The sequence below is a fragment of the Staurois parvus genome, unplaced genomic scaffold (assembly GCF_062004578.1).
Source record: "Staurois parvus isolate SC_StPar_1 unplaced genomic scaffold, SC_StPar_1.0 ptg000092l, whole genome shotgun sequence".
In the NCBI taxonomy this organism is placed as follows: Eukaryota; Metazoa; Chordata; class Amphibia; order Anura; family Ranidae; genus Staurois; species Staurois parvus.
The window spans coordinates 1333046-1356371 of NW_028317888.1; the positions used below are offsets into that span (position 1 = coordinate 1333046).

General features: G+C 41.8%; 1 protein-coding gene across 1 annotated transcript; it reads left to right on the plus strand.

Moving 5' to 3' along the window:
* Positions 1-5830: 5830 nt before the first annotated feature.
* Positions 5831-15310, plus strand: LOC149468105 (uncharacterized). The gene is made up of 2 exons (XM_089670606.1): positions 5831-6613; positions 11751-15310. The coding sequence occupies exon 2, from the start codon at positions 11753-11755 to the stop codon at positions 13880-13882; it is 2130 nt and encodes a 709-aa protein (XP_089526732.1). The 5' UTR covers positions 5831-6613; positions 11751-11752; the 3' UTR covers positions 13883-15310.
* Positions 15311-23326: the final 8016 nt, after the last annotated feature.

The following is a 23326-nucleotide window of genomic DNA, read 5'->3' on the forward strand; positions in this document are numbered from 1 at the left end:
ATGGGAGGCCATACAGCAACCTATGACAAAATGGAAACCAGCAGGAGTGTGAGGAGACCTCAAAGTGGCACATGGCAGAGTGGGAGCAATGGGAGGCGGTACAGGGACCCATGTCACACTGTGGACCCAGCAGCAGCGTGACCAGGCGGTACGGGGGCCCATGGCAGATTACAGGCCTGGCAGCAGCAATGGGAGGCCCGTAATCTGTCAGCACCCTATGACAAAAAATGGAACACACCAGCAGTGTGTGAGGAGACCTGAAAGTGGCACATGGCAGAGTGTGGCGATGGAGACAGCAGCAATGGGAGGCCGTACAGGGACCCATGAGAGACTCTGGACCTGGCAGCAGCATGAGGAGGTGGTATAGGGGCCCATGGCAGATTAGGGGCCTGGCAGCAGCTATGGGAGGCCCGTAATCTGCCAGCACCCTATGTCAAAAAATTCAACACACCAGCAGTGTGAGGAGACCTGAAAGTGGCACATGGCAGAGTGTGGCGATGGAGACAGCAGCAATGGGAGGCCGTACAGGGACCCATGAGAGACTCTGGACTTGGCAGCAGCATGAGGAGGCGGTATATTGGGGCCCATGGCAGATTAGAGGCCTGGCAGCAGCTATGGGAGGCCCGTAATCTGCCAGCACCCTATGACAAAAAATTGAACACACCAGCAGTGTGAGGAGACCTGAAAGTGGCACATGTTTGGGGCATGATTCATGGCGGATTTAGTCAGTTGTGTCAGGAACTGGTGGTTTGAAATCCAGACTAATCCACGCCTGATTCATTTTCACAAACGTGAGTCTCTCCACACTTTGGGTGGACAGTCGTGTCCTCCGCGGAGTTGCAATACCTCCTGCCGCACTAAACACGCGCTCCGATGCCACGCTACTGGCCGGGCATGACAGCCTTTCAAGGGCAAATTCAGCTAGTTGGGGCCAAAGGTCAAGTTTCGTTGCCCAGTAGTCAAGGGGATTGTCTACCTCGGTTGGCAGGGTGCTGTCCAAGTAGGCCTAAGCCTGTTGTTTGAGCTCCTGCTCCAGGTCCACCTGATGCTGCTGCTGCTGCTGCTGCGGCTGGTTAGTAGTTTCCTCACTGCGCTGGTGAAGAAAGCTACTCATCATCGACTGCAGACTGAGGCAGCTGCTGCTGGTGGAGCTGCCACTGCTCCTACCACCCCACCCCTCCCCTGCTGCCATGGCAGCGGAACGCGAGCGCACAGGGCCCACAGTGTCTGAGGATGGACGTTGGCGCACAAAGGCAGAGACCAACTGACTACATAGGTGGTTTTTATAGTACGTTATTTTGGCCTCCCTCTCAGCAGGTGTGAAAAAGGCCACCATTTTGGAACGGTAGCGAGGGTCCAACAAGGTGGACAGCCAAAAGTCATCCCTCTGTCTGATGGTTATTATTCGACTGTCGGTACGCAAGCAAGCGAGCATGCTATGGGCCATTTGTGCCAAGGAATGCGAGGGACTCCCTGTCTCCATCTCCACAGCATACTGCCACGGTGCGTCTGGGTCCTCTGTCTCCTCTTCCTCCTCCTCTACCAGATGCTCCTGCTCCTCCACTCCTGTCCACTGAGTGGAAAAACCACCCATTTCACTCAATAATTCCTGAGCACCAATGTCCTCCTCTACCTCCTCTTCTTCTTCCTGTCCTGCCCCCACAGGGGTCATGTGGTGTTGAGATCTGTGCGCCACGTCTACCGCACCCTGACCAGCCATTATTAACAGCATTTGTTCCAGGACGTGCAACAGAGGAATGACGTCGTTCATCCCATAGTCCTGCCGACTCACGAATAGCGTGGCCTCCTCAAAGGGCCTGAGCAAGCGCAGGTGTCACGCATGAGCTGCCAATGGCTGACATCTAAGTTACACAGGGAGTACCTTTATCCGCTTTTAACATCAGGAAATCTGTGATGGCCTTTTGCTGTTCGTAAAGGCGGTCTAACATATGTAGGGTTGAATTCCACCTTGTTGCAACGTCACAGCATGAGGAGTCGGTACGGGGGCCCATGGCAGATTACGGGCCTGGCAGCAGCAATGGGAGGCCCGTAATCTGCCAGCACCCTATGTCAAAAAATTCAACACACCAGCAGTGTGTGAGGAGACCTGAAAGTGGCACATGGCAGAGTGTGGCGATGGAGACAGCAGCAATGGGAGGCCGTACAGGGACCAATGAGAGACTCTGGACCTGGCAGCAGCATGAGGAGGCGGTATATAGGGGCCCATGGCAGATTAGGGGCCTGGCAGCAGCTATGGGAGGCCCGTAATCTGCCAGCACCCTATGTCAAAAAATTCAACACACCAGCAGTGTGAGGAGACCTGAAAGTGGCACATGGCATGAGAGACTGTGGACCTGGCAGCAGCATGAGGAGGCGGTATAGGGGCCCATGGCAGATTAGGGGCCTGGCAGCAGCTATGGGAGGCCCGTAATCTGCCAGCACCCTATGTCAAAAAATTGAACACACCAGCAGTGTGTGAGGAGACCTGAAAGTGGCACATGGCAGAGTGTGGTGATGGAGACAGCAGCAATGGGAGGCCGTACAGGGACCCATGACAGACTCTGGACCTGGCAGCAGCATGAGGAGGCGGTACAGGGGCCCATGGCAGATTAAGGCCTGGCAGCAGCAATGGGATGCCCGTAATCTGCCAGCACCCTATGACAAAATGGAACCCTGGGCTGGGGCAGGCAGAACCGCCGTATCTTTATCACGGTTTTCCCAGGCCAACGAATGGCGACGCTGCATATGCTGACGCAACGCTGTAGTCCCAACATGGGCCCCCTGGCCACGCTTGACTTTCTGGCCACATAGTCGACATACGGCTACGTTTACTTCCTCGGGCGGCTTGACGAAAAATTGCCACACCGCCGAGTAGGAAACTTTGCCCCCGCTACTCCTCACTGGCTGACTGCTACTTCCTCCGTGCACACCGGCACCACTACTGGCCGTGGTGGTAGGCTGCAGTGGAGCTGGTGCTCTACTCCGTGGCTGTTTGCCTCCACTGACACTGCTGCGACCCTGCTGCCTCCTGGCAGCAGCAATGGGAGGCCGTACAGGGACCCATGACACACTCTGGACCTGGCAGCAGCATGAAGAGGCGGTACAGGGGCCCATGGCAGATTACGGGCCTGGCAGCAGCAATGGGAGGCCCGTAATCTGCCAGCACCCTATGTCAAAAAATTCAACACACCAGCAGTGTGTGAGGAGACCTGAAAGTGGCACATGGCAGAGTGTGGCGATGGAGACAGCAGCAATGGGAGGCCGTACAGGGACCCATGAGAGACTCTGGACCTGGCAGCAGCATGAGGAGGCGGTATATAGGGGCCTATGGCAGATTAGGGGCCTGGCAGCAGCTATAGGAGGCCCGTAATCTGCCAGCACCCTATGTCAAAAAATTCAACACACCAGCAGTGTGAGGAGACCTGAAAGTGGCACATGGCAGAGTGTGGCGATGGAGACAGCAGCAATGGGAGGCCGTACAGGGACCCATGACAGACTCTGGACTTGGCAGCAGCATGAGGAGGCGATATATTGGGGCCCATGGCAGATTAGGGGCCTGGCAGCAGCTATGGGAGGCCCGTAATCTGCCAGCACCCTATGTCAAAAAATTCAACACACCAGCAGTGTGTGAGGAGACCTGAAAGTGGCACATGGCAGAGTGTGGCGATGGAGACAGCAGCAATGGGAGGCCGTACAGGGACCCATGAGAGACTCTGGACCTGGCAGCAGCATGAGGAGGCGGTATATAGGGGCCCATGGCAGATTAGGGGCCTGGCAGCAGCTATGGGAGGCCCGTAATCTGCCAGCACCCTATGTCAAAAAATTCAACACACCAGCAGTGTGTGAGGAGACCTGAAAGTGGCACATGGCAGAGTGTGGCGATGGAGACAGCAGCAATGGGAGGCCGTACAGGGACCCATGAGAGACTCTGGACCTGGCAGCAGCATGAGGAGGCGGTATATAGGGGCCCATGGCAGATTAGGGGCCTGGCAGCAGCTATGGGAGGCCCGTAATCTGCCAGCACCCTATGTCAAAAAATTGAACACACCAGCAGTGTGAGGAGACCTGAAAGTGGCACATGTTTGGGGCATGATTCATGGCGGATTTAGTCAGTTGTGTCAGGAACTGGTGGTTTGAAATCCAGACTAATCCACGCCTGATTCATTTTCACAAACGTGAGTCTCTCCACACTTTGGGTGGACAGTCGTGTCCTCCGCGGAGTTACAATACCTCCTGCCGCACTAAACACGCGCTCCGATGCCACGCTACTGGCCGGGCATGACAGCCTTTCAAGGGCAAATTCAGCTAGTTGGGGCCAAAGGTCAAGTTTCGTTGCCCAGTAGTCAAGGGGATTGTCTACCTCGGTTGGCAGGGTTCTGTCCAAGTAGGCCCAAGCCTGTTGTTTGAGCTCCTGCTCCAGGTCCACCTGATGCTGCTGCTGCTGCGGCTGGTTAGTAGTTTCCTCACTGCGCTGGTGAAGAAAGCTACTCATCATCGACTGCAGACTGAGGCAGCCGCTGCTGGTGGAGCTGCCACTGCTCCTACCACCCCACCCCTCCCCTGCTGCCATGGCAGCGGAACGCGAGCGCACAGGGCCCACAGTGTCTGAGGATGGACGTTGGCGCACAAAGGCAGAGACCAGCTGACTACATAGGTGGTTTTTATAGTACGTTATTTTGGCCTCCCTCTCAGCAGGTGTGAAAAAGGCCACCATTTTGGAACGGTAGCGAGGGTCCAACAAGGTGGACAGCCAAAAGTCATCCCTCTGTCTGATGGTTATTATTCGGCTGTCGCTACGCAAGCAACCGAGCATGCTATGGGCCATTTGTGCCAAAGAATGCGAGGGACTCCCTGCCTCCATCTCCACAGCATACTGCCACGGTGCGTCTGGGTCCTCTGTCTCCTCCTCCTCCTCCTCTACCAGATGCTCCTGCTCCTCCACTCCTGTCCGCTGAGTGGAAAAACCACCCATTTCACTCAATAATTCCTGAGCACAAATGTCCTCCTCTACCTCCTCCTCTTCTTCCTGTCCTGCCCCCACAGGGGTCATGGGGCGTTGAGATCTGTGCGCCACGTCTACCGCACCCTGACCAGCCATTGTTAACAGCATTTGTTCCAGGACGTGCAACAGAGGAATGACGTCGTTCATCCCATAGTCCTGCCGACTCACGAATAGCGTGGCCTCCTCAAAGGGCCTGAGCAAGCGGCAGGTGTCACGCATGAGCTGCCAATGGCTGACATCGAAGTTACACAGGGGAGTACCTTTATCCTCTTGTAACATCAGGAAATCGGTGATGGCCTTTCGCTGTTCGTAAAGGCGGTCTAACAAATGTAGGGTTGAATTCCACCTTGTTGCAACGTCGCAGATCAGGCGATGCTGTGCAATTCCGTTCTGCCGCTGCAGCTCAAGGAGGGTGTGCTTTGCGGTGTAGGAATGGCTGAAATGCATGCACAGTTTACGTGACATTTTAAGGATGTCTTGCAGTGGGATGGTGGATTTTAGGAACCACTTGTGTAATATTAATTTTTTAATATTTAAACTTTAATTCGGTCTTTAGTAGTTTTTGAAATATATGCTGGCAGAATATATATATTCCCTCTTAATTGGATGTGAATGTGAGGTTTTGTATTTCAGTGGTCAGATGTGAATTATTTGTGTTTGAGTCTAGGTAATCAGTAGAGGTTTAAAGTCATGTTTTCTTTTAAAATACTCATGTAATGTTTACCATATTGTGAATTCGTATAATGAGTCTGAGAGTTTAAATTGTAGTCATAAATCATGGATTTTGACAGTTGTATGTAATGTAAGAACTTCAGAAATCTTTCTCATAGTCTGTATGTCAATCATGATAATGACTTGGTGGTTTGAATGGGAACACATGTTTCTATTCAAATTGGGTGTGATTATGGGAGTAGTTTAGAAGCCCGCGAATTTGAAACAAAGCTTAATGGGAGGACCTAATTTCTCATGCATTTTAAGTATGCAGCTTTTCAAAGAACGAAGCAGAAGCCTCTCAGATAGACTACACTTCACTTCATTCACTCACACACAGAGACATTCTTTTCACACACTCTTACTCAAAGCACATGCTTGGACAAAGAACAAAAGAATAGCACATGGTCATTTCTTAAACTAGGCCAAGAAAACTTCTATCTAAGCTATGCAAAGGAACTACATTATTTCCTAATATCCAAGGCAATTTATTCTTTATTTTTATTTCATTTTAAGCTACATATATCTGAATTTACTGTTTTTTATTGACTTTGTATTTTTGGTGTGTGATCAAATAAAGTCACACTGCTCATACTGACCTGGCTTTCATAAGGATTTCTTCCCACAACCATCTACAAGAACCTAGAAATATTAATAGAGTTTTTTCATAACTCTGGAAATCTAACATTATTGGCGAGTGCCAGCCATTCGATTTTTCCACGTTTTTTCAATTTCTCCTCGCTTCTTCAGAGGGGATTGAGATGAACTATTTCTATTGATTAAGCTTCGGAAAGATTGCAGAACCTGGAACGGAAAACGTTGGTTGTGGAGATCTGAGGATTCAAGTGGTGACCAGAAAAGTCTCTAAGTCAGGACAAAAGAGGAAATTTACTACATTCGGTGAGTAGAAAAATGGAATTTATTGATTCTTTAGCTAATGAAAGTAAATTGGAATTTCAAGGTTTAGCTAGACATGCTTCTGATACTGGTTTATGGAAAGCTATGTATGATCAATGTATGCAGGCTAATGTTGATATTGATAGCTCTAGATTTACGTTTAATAAGATGAAAAGAAAATTGCGTAACATTGTGAAGCTAGTTAGAGTTTTCAATTCTATGGTATTTGAATTGCCAGAGAAAAATGTGGTTTGTGTTGTTCAGACAGATAGCAAAAATGTCTTACAGAGTACAGACATGCAGGATACTGTTGAATCCAATTGTGCAAATTGTGAAACTTTTTGTACCTATATTGAACATCTTGAGCAAGAAATTGAATCTCAAAATGTTGCAATATTAAAAAATAAGCAAATAGCTGTGGTGTCGAAGAAAAAACAATCAGAAACTGCCCTAGCCTCATTTATCCCGGACTCACCCAGGGGTGATGACGTAGGCAGTGAGGCTAATGTACAGAGAGAGAAATTACTTGCTAGAGCATCTAAGTTGAAGTTACAGATTCAGGATCAGTTAATGAAAATATTGAAGGATATACCAGCATATAACATGAGAGAAAATTCTTTCCATAATTCCGATGTTTTTGAGAATTTTTGTGATAGGTTTCAATTAACTGATGAGCAAAGAAATCGCATTTTTGGGTTGTGGATCCCCAGTTTTATGGCTCGTAGGTTAGTCAAGACTCCTTTCATGAATGAGGATGATATGGAAATTCATAGCAATGCTACTGATAGACTACGACAGTTATTACTGTTCACAACAGGAGAGGAGACACCTAGTTTGGAAATTTTAGACTCCTTAAGAGCTACTATTAATGATGACCCTTATGATTTTAGGATTAGATATTCTAAGGCATACAGGATGATTTTTAATTTACAAGATGAGACCCCTGCTATGGTCAAGGATTTTGTAAAAAAATTTAAGTACCTTGATCCAGCATCTTTATTGATTGCTAATGAAAAGGATAATTTGGATGACGCTGCCTATATTATTGACAAAATTAGGAGACAATTAAAGCTAAATAATGTAAGACCAAAAATTGCTTTAATTGAGAATAATTATCCTAAGACTGACAGTCAGGATAAATTCAAGACAGGAAATGCTGCCCCCCGCAGGAATGACAGAGTAAGACAAGGGAATCAAAGACCACTCACTTGTTACTATTGTGCAAAACCAGGGCATTTGAAATGGCAGTGTAGGAAGTTTTTGAAAGACATTCAGATGAGAAATTTGGGTAAAGAAAATGGACTTATTTCTCCTTAACCGTCAGCTCCAATTCGTTCACAGGAAGTTAAGTCATCTTCACCCTACGCTCCTCTGATCAGAGAGATTAGTGAAATGTCCATTAGTAATGGAGGAAATGTGAACAACTCACATTCATCCAATACTTCAAGACAGCCACTATTACCTTCACCATGACTAGCAAAAGAAAAGGAAGTTGAACTCCATTGTCTGGAATATGTAGCTCCAATTTTCTTGGATAAGTGTGGCCGCCCTTATGTAAAAGCTAAAATTAATGGACAGAAATCTTCAATTCTTTTGGATAGTGGAGCTCAAATAAGTGTTTTAGGCATGAAAATACCAATTCCATCTAATGCAACAGTATGCACAGTTGTAGGTTTCAATGGAAAAGGTGATGTTCAAGCTAAAAAATGTAAAAATGTGTCTTTTGAAATACCAGGATGTTCGCAAATGGAGATAGACTTTTGGTATTGTCAAGGATCAGAGAACATTATTGGTGCTGATGTTTTGTCTCAAAGAGGGTGGATACTTGATTTAGCCAATGGCATTGTTTGGCAGGGCTCTGCTAATCGTAAGCCTATGGTAATTGACCCAGCAGATTATTGTGAAGTCGGTAGCATCTGTTTGACAGAAGCAATTGATGCTGACTATAAATGGCCAGATACTGGAGATAATCTGGAATTGAAACAGTTAGTACAACTACACAAAAAACTGTGGAGTCAAGGTAAAAATGAAGCTGGACTGTTCAAAAATATTGAAGTTAATATTCAAGGCAAAGACCATCCCCCATTAAAACAATACAAGTTGCCGCCAGAATCTGATGAACCTGTATCAGTAATCATACAAGAATTTTTGGAACAGGGTATCATCAGGAAAGCTAATTCAGTTACTAATAATCCTTTGTGGGTAGTGGCAAAGCGTGATGACCCTAGTGCATATAGATTATTGATAGATCTAAGAATGCTAAACAAATACACTCCAAGTTGTACACCCATTGTGGCAGAAACTCCAGACATCATGTCACAAATAAATGCCAATGCAAAAGTGTTCTCTGTACTTGACATTGCAAATGGATTTTTTAGTATTAAATTGGCTGAGAGTTGCCAATACAAGTTTTCATTTGTCCACAGAAATGTCCAGTATTGTCTCAAACGTCTTCCAAAAGGATATCATTCTGCTAAGTATATATTACATCAGGCATTAGCAAAAGTTTTGTCTAACTTTTCTAGACCTGATTGTTTAATACAATATGTGGATAATATTTTGCTTATGACGAATTCTGAAACTGAACACAGGACTCTCTTAGCAGAATTGTTTACACTTCTGCAAGATGAAGGTCTCAAGCTGAATACACGCAAAGTTCAGCTCATGAAAAATGAAGTAAAATTTCTTGGAGTTTTGATTGGTCCAGGAAAGAGACAGCCTTTACAGGAAAGAATTGAGTCTATTGCGTCACTTCCTGTACCAACAACATTCAAAGCACTGAGACAGTTTTTGGGTTTGGTAAATTTCTCTAGAGATTTTATCGAATCATTTGCAGAAAAAGCCAAACCATTGTATGATTTGTTGAAGTACAATGAGGAAAATGTATTTGGTCCCTGGACAGAAATACAGCAAAAAGCTTTTGAGATGTTGAAAAATGATTTGCAAACAGCTCCAGCTATGGCTACTGTTGATAAGCAAGCACCATTTGCTTTGCAAGTGCATGCTTCAGAAACTGCAATCTCAGCTGTCTTGATTCAGAAACAGGGAGGAGTCTGGAGAAGTCTTGGATACTTCTCACGTCTGCTTACCCCAGTAGAGAAAGGTTTTGATGATTGTGTCAGACAACTTGTGGGAGTACATTATGCAGTAAAAGCAACAGAGCATATTGTAGGATTCAACAAAATTATTCTACAAACTCCACATAGCACTTTGAAGTTTCTTTTTGAGAAAAATGTTCCGGGAGTTTCCAACCAAAGATTTTCTCAATGGTTGTTGGCTCTATCACCTAAACAAATACAGGTTGAACATAATGCCAAGTATGTCCTACCTCAGTTGATGGAATACAACGGGTTAGAACATGAATGTTTATGTGAAGTCCAAGAAACTTCCTCTCCTCTTTTCCGTAGAGAGGCAGAGAAAATTGATGAACCTGTATTTGTTGATGGTTCTAGATACTGTATGTCAGGTAATTATTACAGTGGATATTCAATTTGGTATCCAGAGCGTAATTATTCCATACAGCACAAATTGCCAGGACATTTTTCAGCTCAAAGGGCAGAACTTGAAGCAGTAAAAACTGTGTTGACATTAGACAAGGAAGAGAACAGAAGTCCATTAGTGATCTACAGTGACAGTTCATATGTTGTACGTTCCCTGACAGATTATTTACCAATTTGGAAACGTAGAGGTTTTGTAGATGCATCTAACAAAGTCCTAGTGCACAAAGAGACACTTGAATCAATTTTTAAGCTAGCAGAGGAAAATCCTATTGCCTATGCAATTGTAAAAATTCCATCTCATAGGAAGGACAATGATGAGATGAGTGTAGGCAATAGAACAGCTGATCTCTTAGCCAAGGAAGCAGCTTTACATGGAGTACCAGTGATGCAGTCTGAACCAGTCTCAGTTAATGTTGTTAGGAAGACAGACACACAGATTCCCTCCTTTGCAGAAGAACAGAAAAGGGATCCATCTCTTTCTGCTTCTCAGGTTGATCCAAAATTTCCCTTTGTATGTGAATACGGAATTTTGTTTCATGACTTACACGGGTTTCTGCGTCCTGTTATACCGCAGCATCTACAGGTAGAATTTACAAAGTACAATCACGAAAGCCTAGGTCACATAGGTAAACAAAGATTGCTTGAAATACTCAAGGAAAAATTTTACTGGGACACAATGGAAGAAACAGTAGACAGTGTAGTTCAATCTTGTCTAATCTGTGCTCAAGTGAATCCTCGACCAAAGGGTCAAAAACCTCCATTACAAAGAACTCCTCCAGCAGATGGACCATGGTCCACATTACAACTAGACTATATAGGACCGTTACCTACAGGTAAAAATGGGTACAGGTATGCTTTAGTTGTAGTTGATGTTTTCTCGAAATGGATTGAAATCTTGCCTGTTCGCAAAGATGATGCATTAACAATTGCTAAAATGCTAATTAATCATGTTTTTCCAGTCTGGGGTATACCAACAAACCTCAGTAGTGACAGAGGAACCCACTTCACAGGTAAAATAATGCAGGCAATGTGTAAAATCTTGGGTATACAACAGAGATTTCATGTGCCCTATCATCCACAATCTGCAGGTATTGTGGAAAGAATGAATAGGACTGTCAAATCAAGGATTGCAAAAATGTTATTAGACAGAGGAAATACTTGGGTTGATGCTGTACCATTGGTTCTGATGAGTGTCAGAAGTACAACATCTTCTGCAACACAGTATTCTCCTTTTGAGTTAATGACAGGAAGGAAAATGCGTATTGTTTTTCCCCATGAACCGTTTTTGTCAACGCCGCAAAAAGAGGCAATAGAAAAAACAAAGTGGTTACAGATGTTGCAAGACAATCTGAACACTATTGTACCACATGCAGCTACTCGCATGCAAAAAATGGTTCCTCCACATTCTTCTAAGTTCGAAAAAGGAGGACAAGTAATGGTAAAAACTTTCAGAAAAACTGGACCATGGCAAAGCAACTGGGAAGGTCCATTTGATATTTTGGATGTTCAAGGAGTAATGGTACAAGTGCAAAGACCTCTTAATTCAGTAAAAAATGCGCGCAGACAACAAACAATGTGGGTGCACAGTGACCAATGCAAATTGTTTATACCGAGATAATGATACTGCATTTCTTTTGCAGACATGGATTTCAATAATCCGGAAGAAACAAAGCATCGCAGATTCCAAAGAAAAATAAACATTGCAACAAAAGAACATAAGGAAAATCAAAGCAGTAGAAAGAAAAGACTTATTACAGGATTGATCTTTTTCTTAGTGACAATGACAATATTAGTAATCTACAACATAAACTTTTCCAGCAATGCAGAAGTTAACAAGACTGAAGCCCTACATAAGAAAGACACTACACTTATTAGGAACAAAAGATTTTTTCCTAAAGACAGTAACATTAATACAGCTGAAGACTTGCTAGGATATATGTGCATAGGTTATGGGAGAACTTGTTGTTCGGAATTGTATTTCGTTCATAATAATGATATTGAAGTTAGAGCTAAAATAGAGTCTAAATCAAAATTTGTTAAAATGCAAGGATCTTATAGGATCAATAACGAAACTAGTAACTTTGAATGTAATTTATCCGATATGGGATACTGGTTAATAGTTTTAAAGGGAAATGAACCTACAATATGGTCAGGAGATATTTCCATAGACATGTTAAATACTGGAAATATAGGAAGTTCTAAAACAGATATTTGGTATCAATTACAAAGTTATTCACACTTTCTTGATCCTGAACATTTGAATATAAATGGTAATGAAAAAGAGGACATAGTGAAAATATGGGATTTCCAAGTGACAAGAGCTTTGGTTCAAACTAAAGTCAAAGTAATTGTTACTGTGGTAGATTTGATTGTCCCAGAGATAAAAATATCTCCTCAATCATTAAGACTTGTAGAAGGAAAGGATAATCTGAATTTGATGTGTAATATACAAATACACCTACCTCAAAATTCATTATTAACTTGGAAAAGGAATGGTGAATTTTTGGGAAGTTTTCTTCATGATAAAACTGATGTTATCCATAAAAGTATTTTTGGTAATTTGAACTGGGATAATGATAACTTTGTGTATCATCAAAACACTATATCAATTAATGATACAGGTATATATGAATGCTGCATATCAATAGAAAATTATCCGAAGAAATGTGTAAATACAAATGTAATTGTACTATCCCCTAAAAGAACACAGTGTACGGATAAGAAATTTATTCCAGCCAGTCCCTTCCAAATTAACCATTTCCAGACCAGACTTCTGTTGAGAGAAGGAAAGTTTGTTATTATAGTGTGGAACTTTAACATTTCAGAATGGAAAATCTCAACAAGGTTTCCACAATGTAAAGAACATCTGGTTAACATGGAATTAGGTATTGAAAGATGGTTTGGTACTGATATTAGGAATCCTCACAGGAATAAACGTGGTATAGTTGAAGGTATTTTAGGAGGAATAGGTACTATTGGTAGTATTTCAAATAGCATGGACATTAGTACATTAAAGTCTGATCTCGAGACAGCCGGTTTAGTGGGAAGCAATAGTATTAAAGTACAAAGAAACTTGAATCAAATATTGGAAAATATGGTGATTAAAACAGCCAATATTATGGGTCCATCTATATTACACTTAGAGAATATTACTCTTAATTTAATGTCAAGTGAACAGCATTCCCATATAGCCAGAGCATGTTTAGAAATTCAGATGGAATATTCCACAAATTTTAAAATAATAGCTCAAGCTTTTCAAAGTGGAATAACTCCTATAGGTATTGTACAAAATTTACCAAGAGAGTATGTATATGCCATAAACCATACTGATCTGTGGGTAAATAAGTGGATTGGATGTTATCAGAACATATGTTATAGTTCTTCAATGATTCCTGTAGCAGGAAAAGAACAAATGTTGGTTCCAATCACTGTCTTGGGATTACCAGTTAGCAACACACAGTTACTATATTATCATCTGCAATATACAGATTTTGCATTTACTGATAATAATTTTGAGTTAGAACAATTAGATCTGTCTTCATGTTTACAATTTCAGTCTAAAGTGATTTGTCTACCTAATCAAGACAAAGGTATATTTCATTCTTGTTACCATAACCATACTCTATGTTCAGCAAGGATAGAAAAGGTTAAAACCACTTCTGAGTTAATCTCAATTGTAGATAAAAAGAAAGTTTGTTTTCAAGTTATGTCTGACTCAGAAAGGGTTCAATCCTTCTTCTCTTCTTGTACACATACAGAAAACTTAAGTTGAGGTTTGTTCTGTATAGAAGGAGATATTTCAGCAATAAGTGTTAATGGGATGAGAATGAATTTAACAAACATGCTTATGAAAAATATAAGTGCTCTTCCCATACAGTACAATATATCTCAAGTGGATGAATTCCCATGGAGAGATTGGGCAAATGTTATTCAAAAAGATGAAGGTTTACTGATAGCATTATCAGATGAACTTCAAAAAGCAGAAATATTATTTAAACATGAACAAGGGAGTTTAAAAGATATAGAACATGAATGGTCTGAATTTTCAGGTCATTCTTGGTGGTCAAAATTTAAACGTACTGTATCAATGTTGGGAAAAACTTCAATTGCATCTGCAGCAGGAAATATTTTATTACATCCTGTAATAATTATTTTTATTATTATCATATTATGTATTATATTTCAATTATGTTTGATGTGTAAAATGAACAGTTTCTATAAGCGAATTAGAAGTGAAATTAGGAAAGGAGATAATCTATTACAAGATATACTTCAGAGAAAAATACTTTCTGGTTATGCTGACTCAGTTACAAATAATGATACATTTGAGATTACTAAATCAAAACCTGAGTGTTTGTGATATAAATGATGTGTGCTTGTTATAAATTAATATGAATTTCAGAGGGGAATGTAATATTAATTTTTAATATCCAAACTTTAATTCGGTCTTTAGTAGTTTTTGAAATATATGCTGGCAGAATATACCCTCTTAATTGGATGTGAATGTGAGGTTTTGCATTTCAGTGGTCAGATGTGAATTATTTGTGTTTGAGCTAAAGGTAATCAGTAGAGGTTTAAAGTCATGTTGTTTTTTAAAATACTCATGTAATGTATACCATATTGTGAATTCTTATAATGAGTCTGAGAGTTTAAATTGTAGTCATAAATCATGGATTTAGACAGTTGTATGTAACATAAGAACTTCAGAAACCTTTTTCATAGTCTGCATGTCAATCATGATAATGACTTGGTGGTTTGAATGGGAACACATGTTTCTATTCAAACTGGGAGTGATTATGGGAGTAGTTTAGAAGCCCGCGAATTTGAAACAAAGCTTAATGGGAGGACCTAATTTCTCATGCATTTTAAGTATGCAGCTTTTCAAAGAACGAGGCAGAAGCTTCTCAGATACACTACACTTCACTTCATTCACTCACACACAGAGACATTCTTTTTACACACTCTTACTCAAAGCACGTGCTTGGACAAAGAACAAAAGAATAGCACATGGTCATTTCTTAAACTAGGCCAAAAACTTCTATCTAAGCTATGCAAAGGAACTACATTATTTCCTAATATCCAAGGCAATTTATTCTTTATTTTTATTTCATTTTAAGCTACATATATCTGAATTTACTGTTTTTTATTGACTTTGTATTTTTGGTGTGTGATCAAATAAAGTCACACTGCTCATACTGAACTGGCTTCCATAAGGATTTCTTCCCACAACCATCTACAAGAACCTAGAAATATTAATAGAGTTTTTTCATAACTCTGGAAATCTAACAGGGACTGAACCTTAGTGACTCTGGTTCTCACAAGTCCTTGCAGATGATCAAACACAAAATACCGTACAATGACAATGGTGGACTGAACCTTAGTGACTGGTTCTCACAAGTCCTTGCAGATGATCAAACACAAAATACCGTACAATGACAATGGTGGGACTGAACCTTAGTGACTCTGGTTCTCACAGGACCTCGCAGATGATCAAACACAAGATACCGTACAATGACAATGGTGGACTAAACCTTAGTGACTCCGGTTCTCACAAGTCCTTGCAGATGTGTGTTATCTAAACAAGCACCATTGTCTATGGAAAGCCAGGAGATATCTGGATTAAAGTCAATTGTAGGTCTCCAGGAAACTCAATTATAGTGAGTCAAACTTCTCACTAATCTCCATCTGGATGTGTTCTCTAACGATCACACAATAGTTCTAGTACCTAGAGGCTTCCTATGTCGTCTCTCCTGGAACTTTGCACTCGGCTCAAAAGAAAGACTTGCTTCATTTAATTACAAAAAAAATTACAAAAATAAGTGTGGCATATATCTAAACTGAAATATTATCCCAGGTATATTCCACACACCAAGATCCAGTTACCGAAGTTGGGTCCTGCATATCACTCAACTGAAGATCATGAAGTCATAGAATTTAAGTTTTTGGAAAATGACAAAAAATTAAAATTGTCATTTAAATGATTTATTGCTCACACAAGCCATGGGTATACGTGGAATTACACCCCAAAATACATTCTGCTACTTCTCCCGAGTATGGGGGTACCACATGTGAGAGACATTTTGGCAGTCTAGCCAAGTACAGGACCCCAAAATCCAATAAGCACCTTCAGGCTTTTAAAGGGCTTTATTTCCTCATTACACTTCCAGACTACCTATCACAGTTTCGGAGGCCCTGAAATGCCAGGATATCACCTAACCCCCCCAAATTACCCCTTTTTGGAAAGTAGACACCCCAAGGAATTTAATAAGAAGCATGGTGAGTATTTTGCAGATCTCATTTGTTGCCACAAAGTTTTATAAAATGAAGAAAAAAAACAAAAACATATTATTTCTTTTCTTTTTGAATATTTCAATACCTTGTGAAAAACATGAGATCTGAAAAATACTCACCATGCCTCTTTTTAAATTCCTTGGGGTGTCTACTTTCCAAAAAGGGTTAATTTGGGGTTGGGGGGTTTGGTGCTATCCTGGCATTTCAGGGCCTCCAAAACTGTGATAGGTAGTGAGGAAGTATAATGAGGAAGTTACGCACCTTCAGGCTTTCAAAGTGGTCATTGGATTTCAGGCTCCTGTATGTGGCTAGGCTCCCAAAAAGTCTATATATATAATTCCACATATACCTATGGCTCATGCCAGAAATATATCACTTAAATGACAACTTTGTGTAAAAAAAATATATATTTTTGTCATTTTCCAAAAAGTAGTGGAACAAAAAAAACCTTCCATGAACTCAATATATCTCTCAGCAGATAGCTTAGGGTGTCTACTTTCCGAAAAGGGGTCATTTGGGGGTGTTTGTACTATCCTGGTATTTGGGGGTGTTTGTACTATCCTGGTATTTGGGGGTGTTTGTACTGTCCTGGTATTTGGGGGTGTTTGTACTATCCTGGTATTTGGGGGTGTTTGACCTGTCCTGGTATTTGGGGGTGTTTGTACTGTCCTGGTATTTGGGGGTGTTTGTACTATCCTGGTATTTGGGGGTGTTTGTACTATCCTGGTATTTGGGGGTGTTTGTACTATCCTGGTATTTGGGGGTGTTTGTACTATCCTGGTATTTGGGGGTGTTTGTACTGTCCTGGTATTTGGGGGTGTTTGTACTATCCTGGTATTTTAGCACCTCAAGAAATGTGATGGGCAGTCAGAAAGTAAAGCTGTGTAAATTCCATTATCTATCCCATAGATTGTAGACTCTATAACTATCAATATGCACTGATTGGGATTTTTTTACCAGAACATGGAGCAGAATACATTTTGGCCTAAATGTATAACGAACTTTGAGTTTACTATATATTTTTTATAGCCAAAAGTAAAAAATATCCTTTTTCTTCAAAAAGTTTGGCCTTTTCTTGTTTATGGTGTGAAAAATAAAAACCGCACAGGTGATCAAATACCAATGAAAGAAAGCTCTATTTGTATGAAAAAAAGGACGTAGATTTCATTTGGGTACAGCATTGCATGACCGCGCAATTGTCAGTTGAAATAGTGCAGCGCCGAACAGCAAAAACAGGAAGGGGGGTAAATCCTCAGGATGTCCAGTGGTTAAATATATTTTAAAAATATTCTTCCAAAATGTATTGAAATACTACAATTTTGGTCATATGCAATATATTTCTAAAGATATTTCAATAAATATATATATATTGTATGTTGAAATGCATTTGTATTACAAAATATAGGAAACATATTTTTAAAAATACATTTACATATATACTGTATGCCTTTGTATATACATTTAATCTACATTTTTGGAATGCATTTACAAATATATGTAAAAATATATGTTAAAGTTACTTTTTTATATGTTAAAAAAAATCTGAAGAATACATTTTAAAAATATATATTTTTAAAGATATTTTTAATATATTTTGGAATATATAAAAAACTCATTTTAACATGCAGCATATATATACGGCCAAAATTGTAGTATTTCAAATATATGTCAAAATATTGGGAAGAATATTTTTAGAATATATTTAAAATATATCTTCCTTCCATGTGGGTATAAAGTCTTTAGCTGTTAATCTTCCCCTCATATACAGATTAACTAGTAGCCGACCGTAGATAGCCGAATGACGGCTGCACTGCGGCCGGCCAGTTCTGGGTGAACGTCATATGACGTCCCACCAGAACGCGCTCTCCTGTGCGCCCCAGGGGGCGCACACCCGGCGATCTCCGTGATCGCTGTGTCCTACGGACACAGCTGATCACGTGATGTGGTAAAAGGCCAATCACAGCGGCCTTTTACCACGTGATCAGCGGTGTCCAATGACACGCTGATCACAGGGAAATACAAGTGCTGGTTCTCGGCTGCACTTTCCTCACGCTGTCAGATCGTGAGGAAAGTACTGCCGAGAACCGGCAGTTGTCAGAGCGGGGATCGGCACCGATCATCAGGGCACTGATGATCAGTGCCCTGATGATCGGTGCCCAGCAGTGCCACCCGCAAGTTCCGCCCACCTGTGCCCAGCAGTGCGCCCACTAACTCCGCCCACCCGTGCCCAGCAGATCACCCACCCGTGCCCAGCAGTGCACCCACCTGTGCCCAGCAGTGCACCCACCTGTGCCACTCTGCAGTGTCACACACCTGTGCCCAGCAGTGCCACCTACCTGTGCCCACCAGTGCCACCCACCTGTGCCCACCAGTGCCACCCACCTGTGCCCACCCACCAGTGCCACCCACCAGTGCAGCCCAGCAGTGCTGCCAGTCAGTGCCACCAGTCAGTGCCCAGCGGTTGTGCCAGTCATTGCCGCCAGTCAGTGCCCAGCAGTGATGCCAGTCAGTGCCGTCTATCAGTACCCATCATCAGTGTCACCTATCAGTGCCGCCTATCAGTGCTGCATATTAGTGCCGCCTATCTGTGACACCTCATTAGTGCTGTCTATCAGTGCCGCCTATCCGTGCCACCTCATTAGTACTGCCTATCAGTGCCCTTTAGTGCTGTCTATCAGTGCCGCCTATCAGTACCCATCAGTGCAGCCTCATCAACGCACATCAGTGAAGGAGCAAAAATACCTGTTTGAAACATTTTATAAAAGAAACTTTTTTTTTTTCAAATTTTTTGCAATTTTTTTATTTATAGCGCAAAAAGTAAAGCGCCCAGTGGTGATTAAATACCACCAAAAGAAAGCTCTATTTGTGAGAAAAAAATGATCAAAATTTCATATGGGTACAATGTTGCATGACCGCGCAATTGTCAATCAAAGTGCGGCAGCGCTGCAAGCTGAAAATTGGCCTGGTAAATAAGGGGGTATAAGTGCCTGGTAGGCAAGTGGTTAATACCTGCTGGAGGGATTTCTGATTTTTTGACCAAACATCTAATCATGAAAATGTTAATTGCTGAAATGGACAATTGTTTCCCACCCTGGTCACCCAGGACAGGACAGTATACTATTGTCCATTGGACCCATTACCATTTCTCTCATTACAGTCACACAGATACAGTTTGCCTTTTAAATAGAATTAGCACCAGAATAGTCCCCATAGTCTATCACTCTTCAGGAATTCCCTTTTAATATGTAGATGGACTTGTCCCCAGTCTATGCATGGATATTCAGGAATGTGTGTATACGTTACCTTTGCATGTACTCTTTTTATTTCTTATAAAATTTGTTCCTGTTTATTCATTTTTTCCTTTTTTATTATTTATTTCCATTACTTATATAGCGTCATCAATTTACTCAGCTCTTTACATATATATTGTACATTCACATCAGTCCCTAACCCTCAAGGGACATACAATCTAAAGTCCTTAACTTACATTCATACAGTCAGGTCCATAAATATTGGGACATGGACACAATTCTAACATTTTTGGCTCTATACACCACCACAATGGATATGAAATGAAACGAACAAGATGTGCTTTAACTGCAGACTGTCAGCTTTAATTTGAGGGTATTTACATCCAAATCAGGTGAACGGTGTAGGAATTACAACAGTTTACATATGTGCCTCCCACTTGTTAAGGGATCAAAAGTAATGGGACAATTGGCTTCTCAGCTGTTCCATGGCCAGGTATGTGTTATTCCTTCATTATCCCAATTACAATGAGCAGATAAAAGGTCCAGAGTTCATTTCAAGTGTGCTATTTGCATTTGGAATCTGTTGCTGTCAACTCTCAAGATGAGATCCAAAGAGCTGTCACTATCAGTGAAGCCATCATTAGGCTGAAAAAACAAAACAAACCCATCAGAGAGATAGCAAAAACATTAGGTGTGGCCAAAACAACTGTTTGGAACATTCTTAAAAAGAAGGAACGCACCGGTGAGCTCAGCAACACCAAAAGACCCGGAAGACCACGGAAAACAACTGTGGTGGATGACTGAAGAATTCTTTCCCTGGTGAAGAAAACACCCTTCACAACAGTTGGCCGGATCAAGAACACTCTCCAGGAGGTAGGTGTATGTGTGTCAAAGTCACCAATCAGGAGAAGACTTCACCAGAGTGAATACAGAGGGTTCACCACAAGATGGGCACCATTGGTGAGCCTCAAACACAGGAAGGCCAGATTAGAGTTTGCCAAACGACATGTAAAAAAGCCTTCACAGTTCTGGAACAACATCCTATGGACAGATGAGACCGACATCAACTTGTACCAGAGTGATGGGAAGAGAAGAGTATGGAGAAGGAACTGCTCATGGTCCTAAGCATACCACCTCATCAGTGAAGCATGGTGGTGGTAGTGTCATGGCGTGGGCATGTATGGCTGCCAATGGAACTGCTTCTCTTGTATTTATTGATGATGTGACTGCTGACAGAAGCAGCCGGATGAATTGTGAAGTGTTTCGGGAATATTATCTGCTCATATTCAGCCAAATGCTTCACAAGTCATTGGACGTTTCACAGTGCAGATGGACAATGACCCAAAGCAGACTGCAAAAGCAACCAAAGAAGTGGAATGTTCTGCAATGGCCAAGCCAATCACCTGACCTGAATCCGATTGAGCATTTCACTTGCTGAAGACAAAACTGAAGGGAAAATGCCCCAAGAACAAGCAGGAACTGAAGACAGTTGCAGTAGAGGCCTGGCAGAGCATCACCAGGGATGACACCCAGCGTCTGGTGATGTCTATGCGTTCCACACTTCAGGCTGTAATTGACTGCAAAGGATTTGTAACCAAGTATTAAAAAGTGAAAGTTTGATTTATGATTATTATTCTGTCCCATTACTTTTGGTCCCTTAACAAGTGGGAGGCACATATGCAAACTGTTGTAATTCCTACACCGTTCACCTGATTTGGATGTAAATACCCTCAAATTAAAGCTGACAGTCTGCAGTTAAAGCATAACTTGTTTGTTTAATTTCAAATCCATTGTGGTGGTGTATAGAGCCAAAAATGTTAGAATTGTGTCCATGTCTCAATATTTATGAACCTGACTGTATATTAGAGCCAATTTTAGACAGTATTCAATTAACTTGCCAGCATGTCTTTGGAATGTGGGAGGAAACCGGAGTCCCAGAGGAAACCCATGTAGGCACAGGGAGAACATGCAAACTCCAGGCAGGTGATGCTGTGGTTGGGATTTGAACCAATGATCCTTGTGCTGCCAGGCAGAAGTGCTAACCATTTAGCCACTGTGCAAATATTTTTATTAAATGCAACAAAAAAAAAAAAATGAAAATACCATTAAAAATTGTTCCTATTCATTCAAGTTTCTTTTTTTTCTTAAATGCAACAAAAATGAATGTGTATGTACTCTCTATTTTTTTTTTTCAAATTCTTTATTTATAGAGACAATTCCACACTCACAGAGCAGTTCAATATTTCCAGAGTACACAGATTAGAAATGGGTAACATCCCCTATGCAGAAAAGTCATCTTGCAAAATACAGTCAAAGGTATAAACTTTAACACTGTACTCTTTATTTTTAATAAAATGTGTTCCTATTTGTTCATTTTTCTTTGTTTTTTATTGAATGCAACAAAAAATACACTGTCAGTTTTTTTTTTACATCTGTGCACCATTGTGCAGATTTCCTTCACTTCTTGTGTCAGCCAAACAGGAAGTGAGAGAAAATTCTTCCAAATTAAGGAAGTTCCTTGGTGACCACCAGAACCAGCGTCCCCATTGGAAGATTTCTCTTCTATTACTTTTCTGGGGACAACCCAAAGTGTGGGATTTTTTTTATGTTCACAATGAAAACAGGACAAATAGAGACAGTGAATCTCCCTAATGGGGACACAGACAGTAACCGCAATTTCTATTGGGCATAGCTATCATATACACATGATTTTGTGCAGGGAGTCCGCCCTGTGGCAGTATTTCTATTATAGGGCGGACCTAAAGTGGTTAAGGAAAGCTCGGCGCTGTATTTCTATTTATTGACATTTTTGCACATTTATATGAGTATGTTTAGGTGTGGGCAGCATTGTTTTAGTTGAATTCACTGATAAGTTGGTTTATTGATTATTGATCACCTTTTTTAGCTGCTTGTGGGAATACTTTGTATTATTTGTACTCCTCTTCACTAGTGTACCTTTCCAGTTCCTGTGTTTATAAATATGGACACAGAATGATCTCTGATTCTGTACAGGTGATCAGCAGGTCCAGGTGATCAGCAGGTCCAGGTGATTAGCAGGTCCAGTCCAGAAATCATTGGCCTGGACCTGATAATCGGCTTGTGTTGTACTGAATGACAGCACAGTCAGGGCGGTGGGCTCACACGTGTACATGTACTGTATGTGATCTGGAACAGAGGGGCTGCCCTGCCGCAGTATAAGTGTGGTGGTCGGTCCTGAACTGGGTAAAGTCAGATTGTTTGCCGATGATCTTTTACTTACTTTGGTCCAACCCAACACCTCCCTGCCAGTCCTGTTCTCTGTACTCCATACATTTCCCTTTCCTCTGTAAAACAGAATGATAGTTTCCTTGGCCCACCTCCTACCTGGATTATTTGGGCATTCATCTCCCTCGCTCGTACAACACACTCCATGAGGCCAACTACATCCCCACTTTCAAATACTTGAGAGTCCTACTTCTGTCCTGGACTCATCTTCACCTCTCCTGGATAGGGAGGATCAGCGATGGAAAATTGGCAATTTTACCAAAACTCCTTTACTTGTCCTGTACTCTTCCCCATCCCCACCCCCACCAATCCCCATCTCCTCCTATACTCTGAAATCTTTTTAAATCAGGTCTTGTGATTCTACTGAGCAGCCAAAGGGCCACGAATCCCAAGACATGCTATGTTTATAC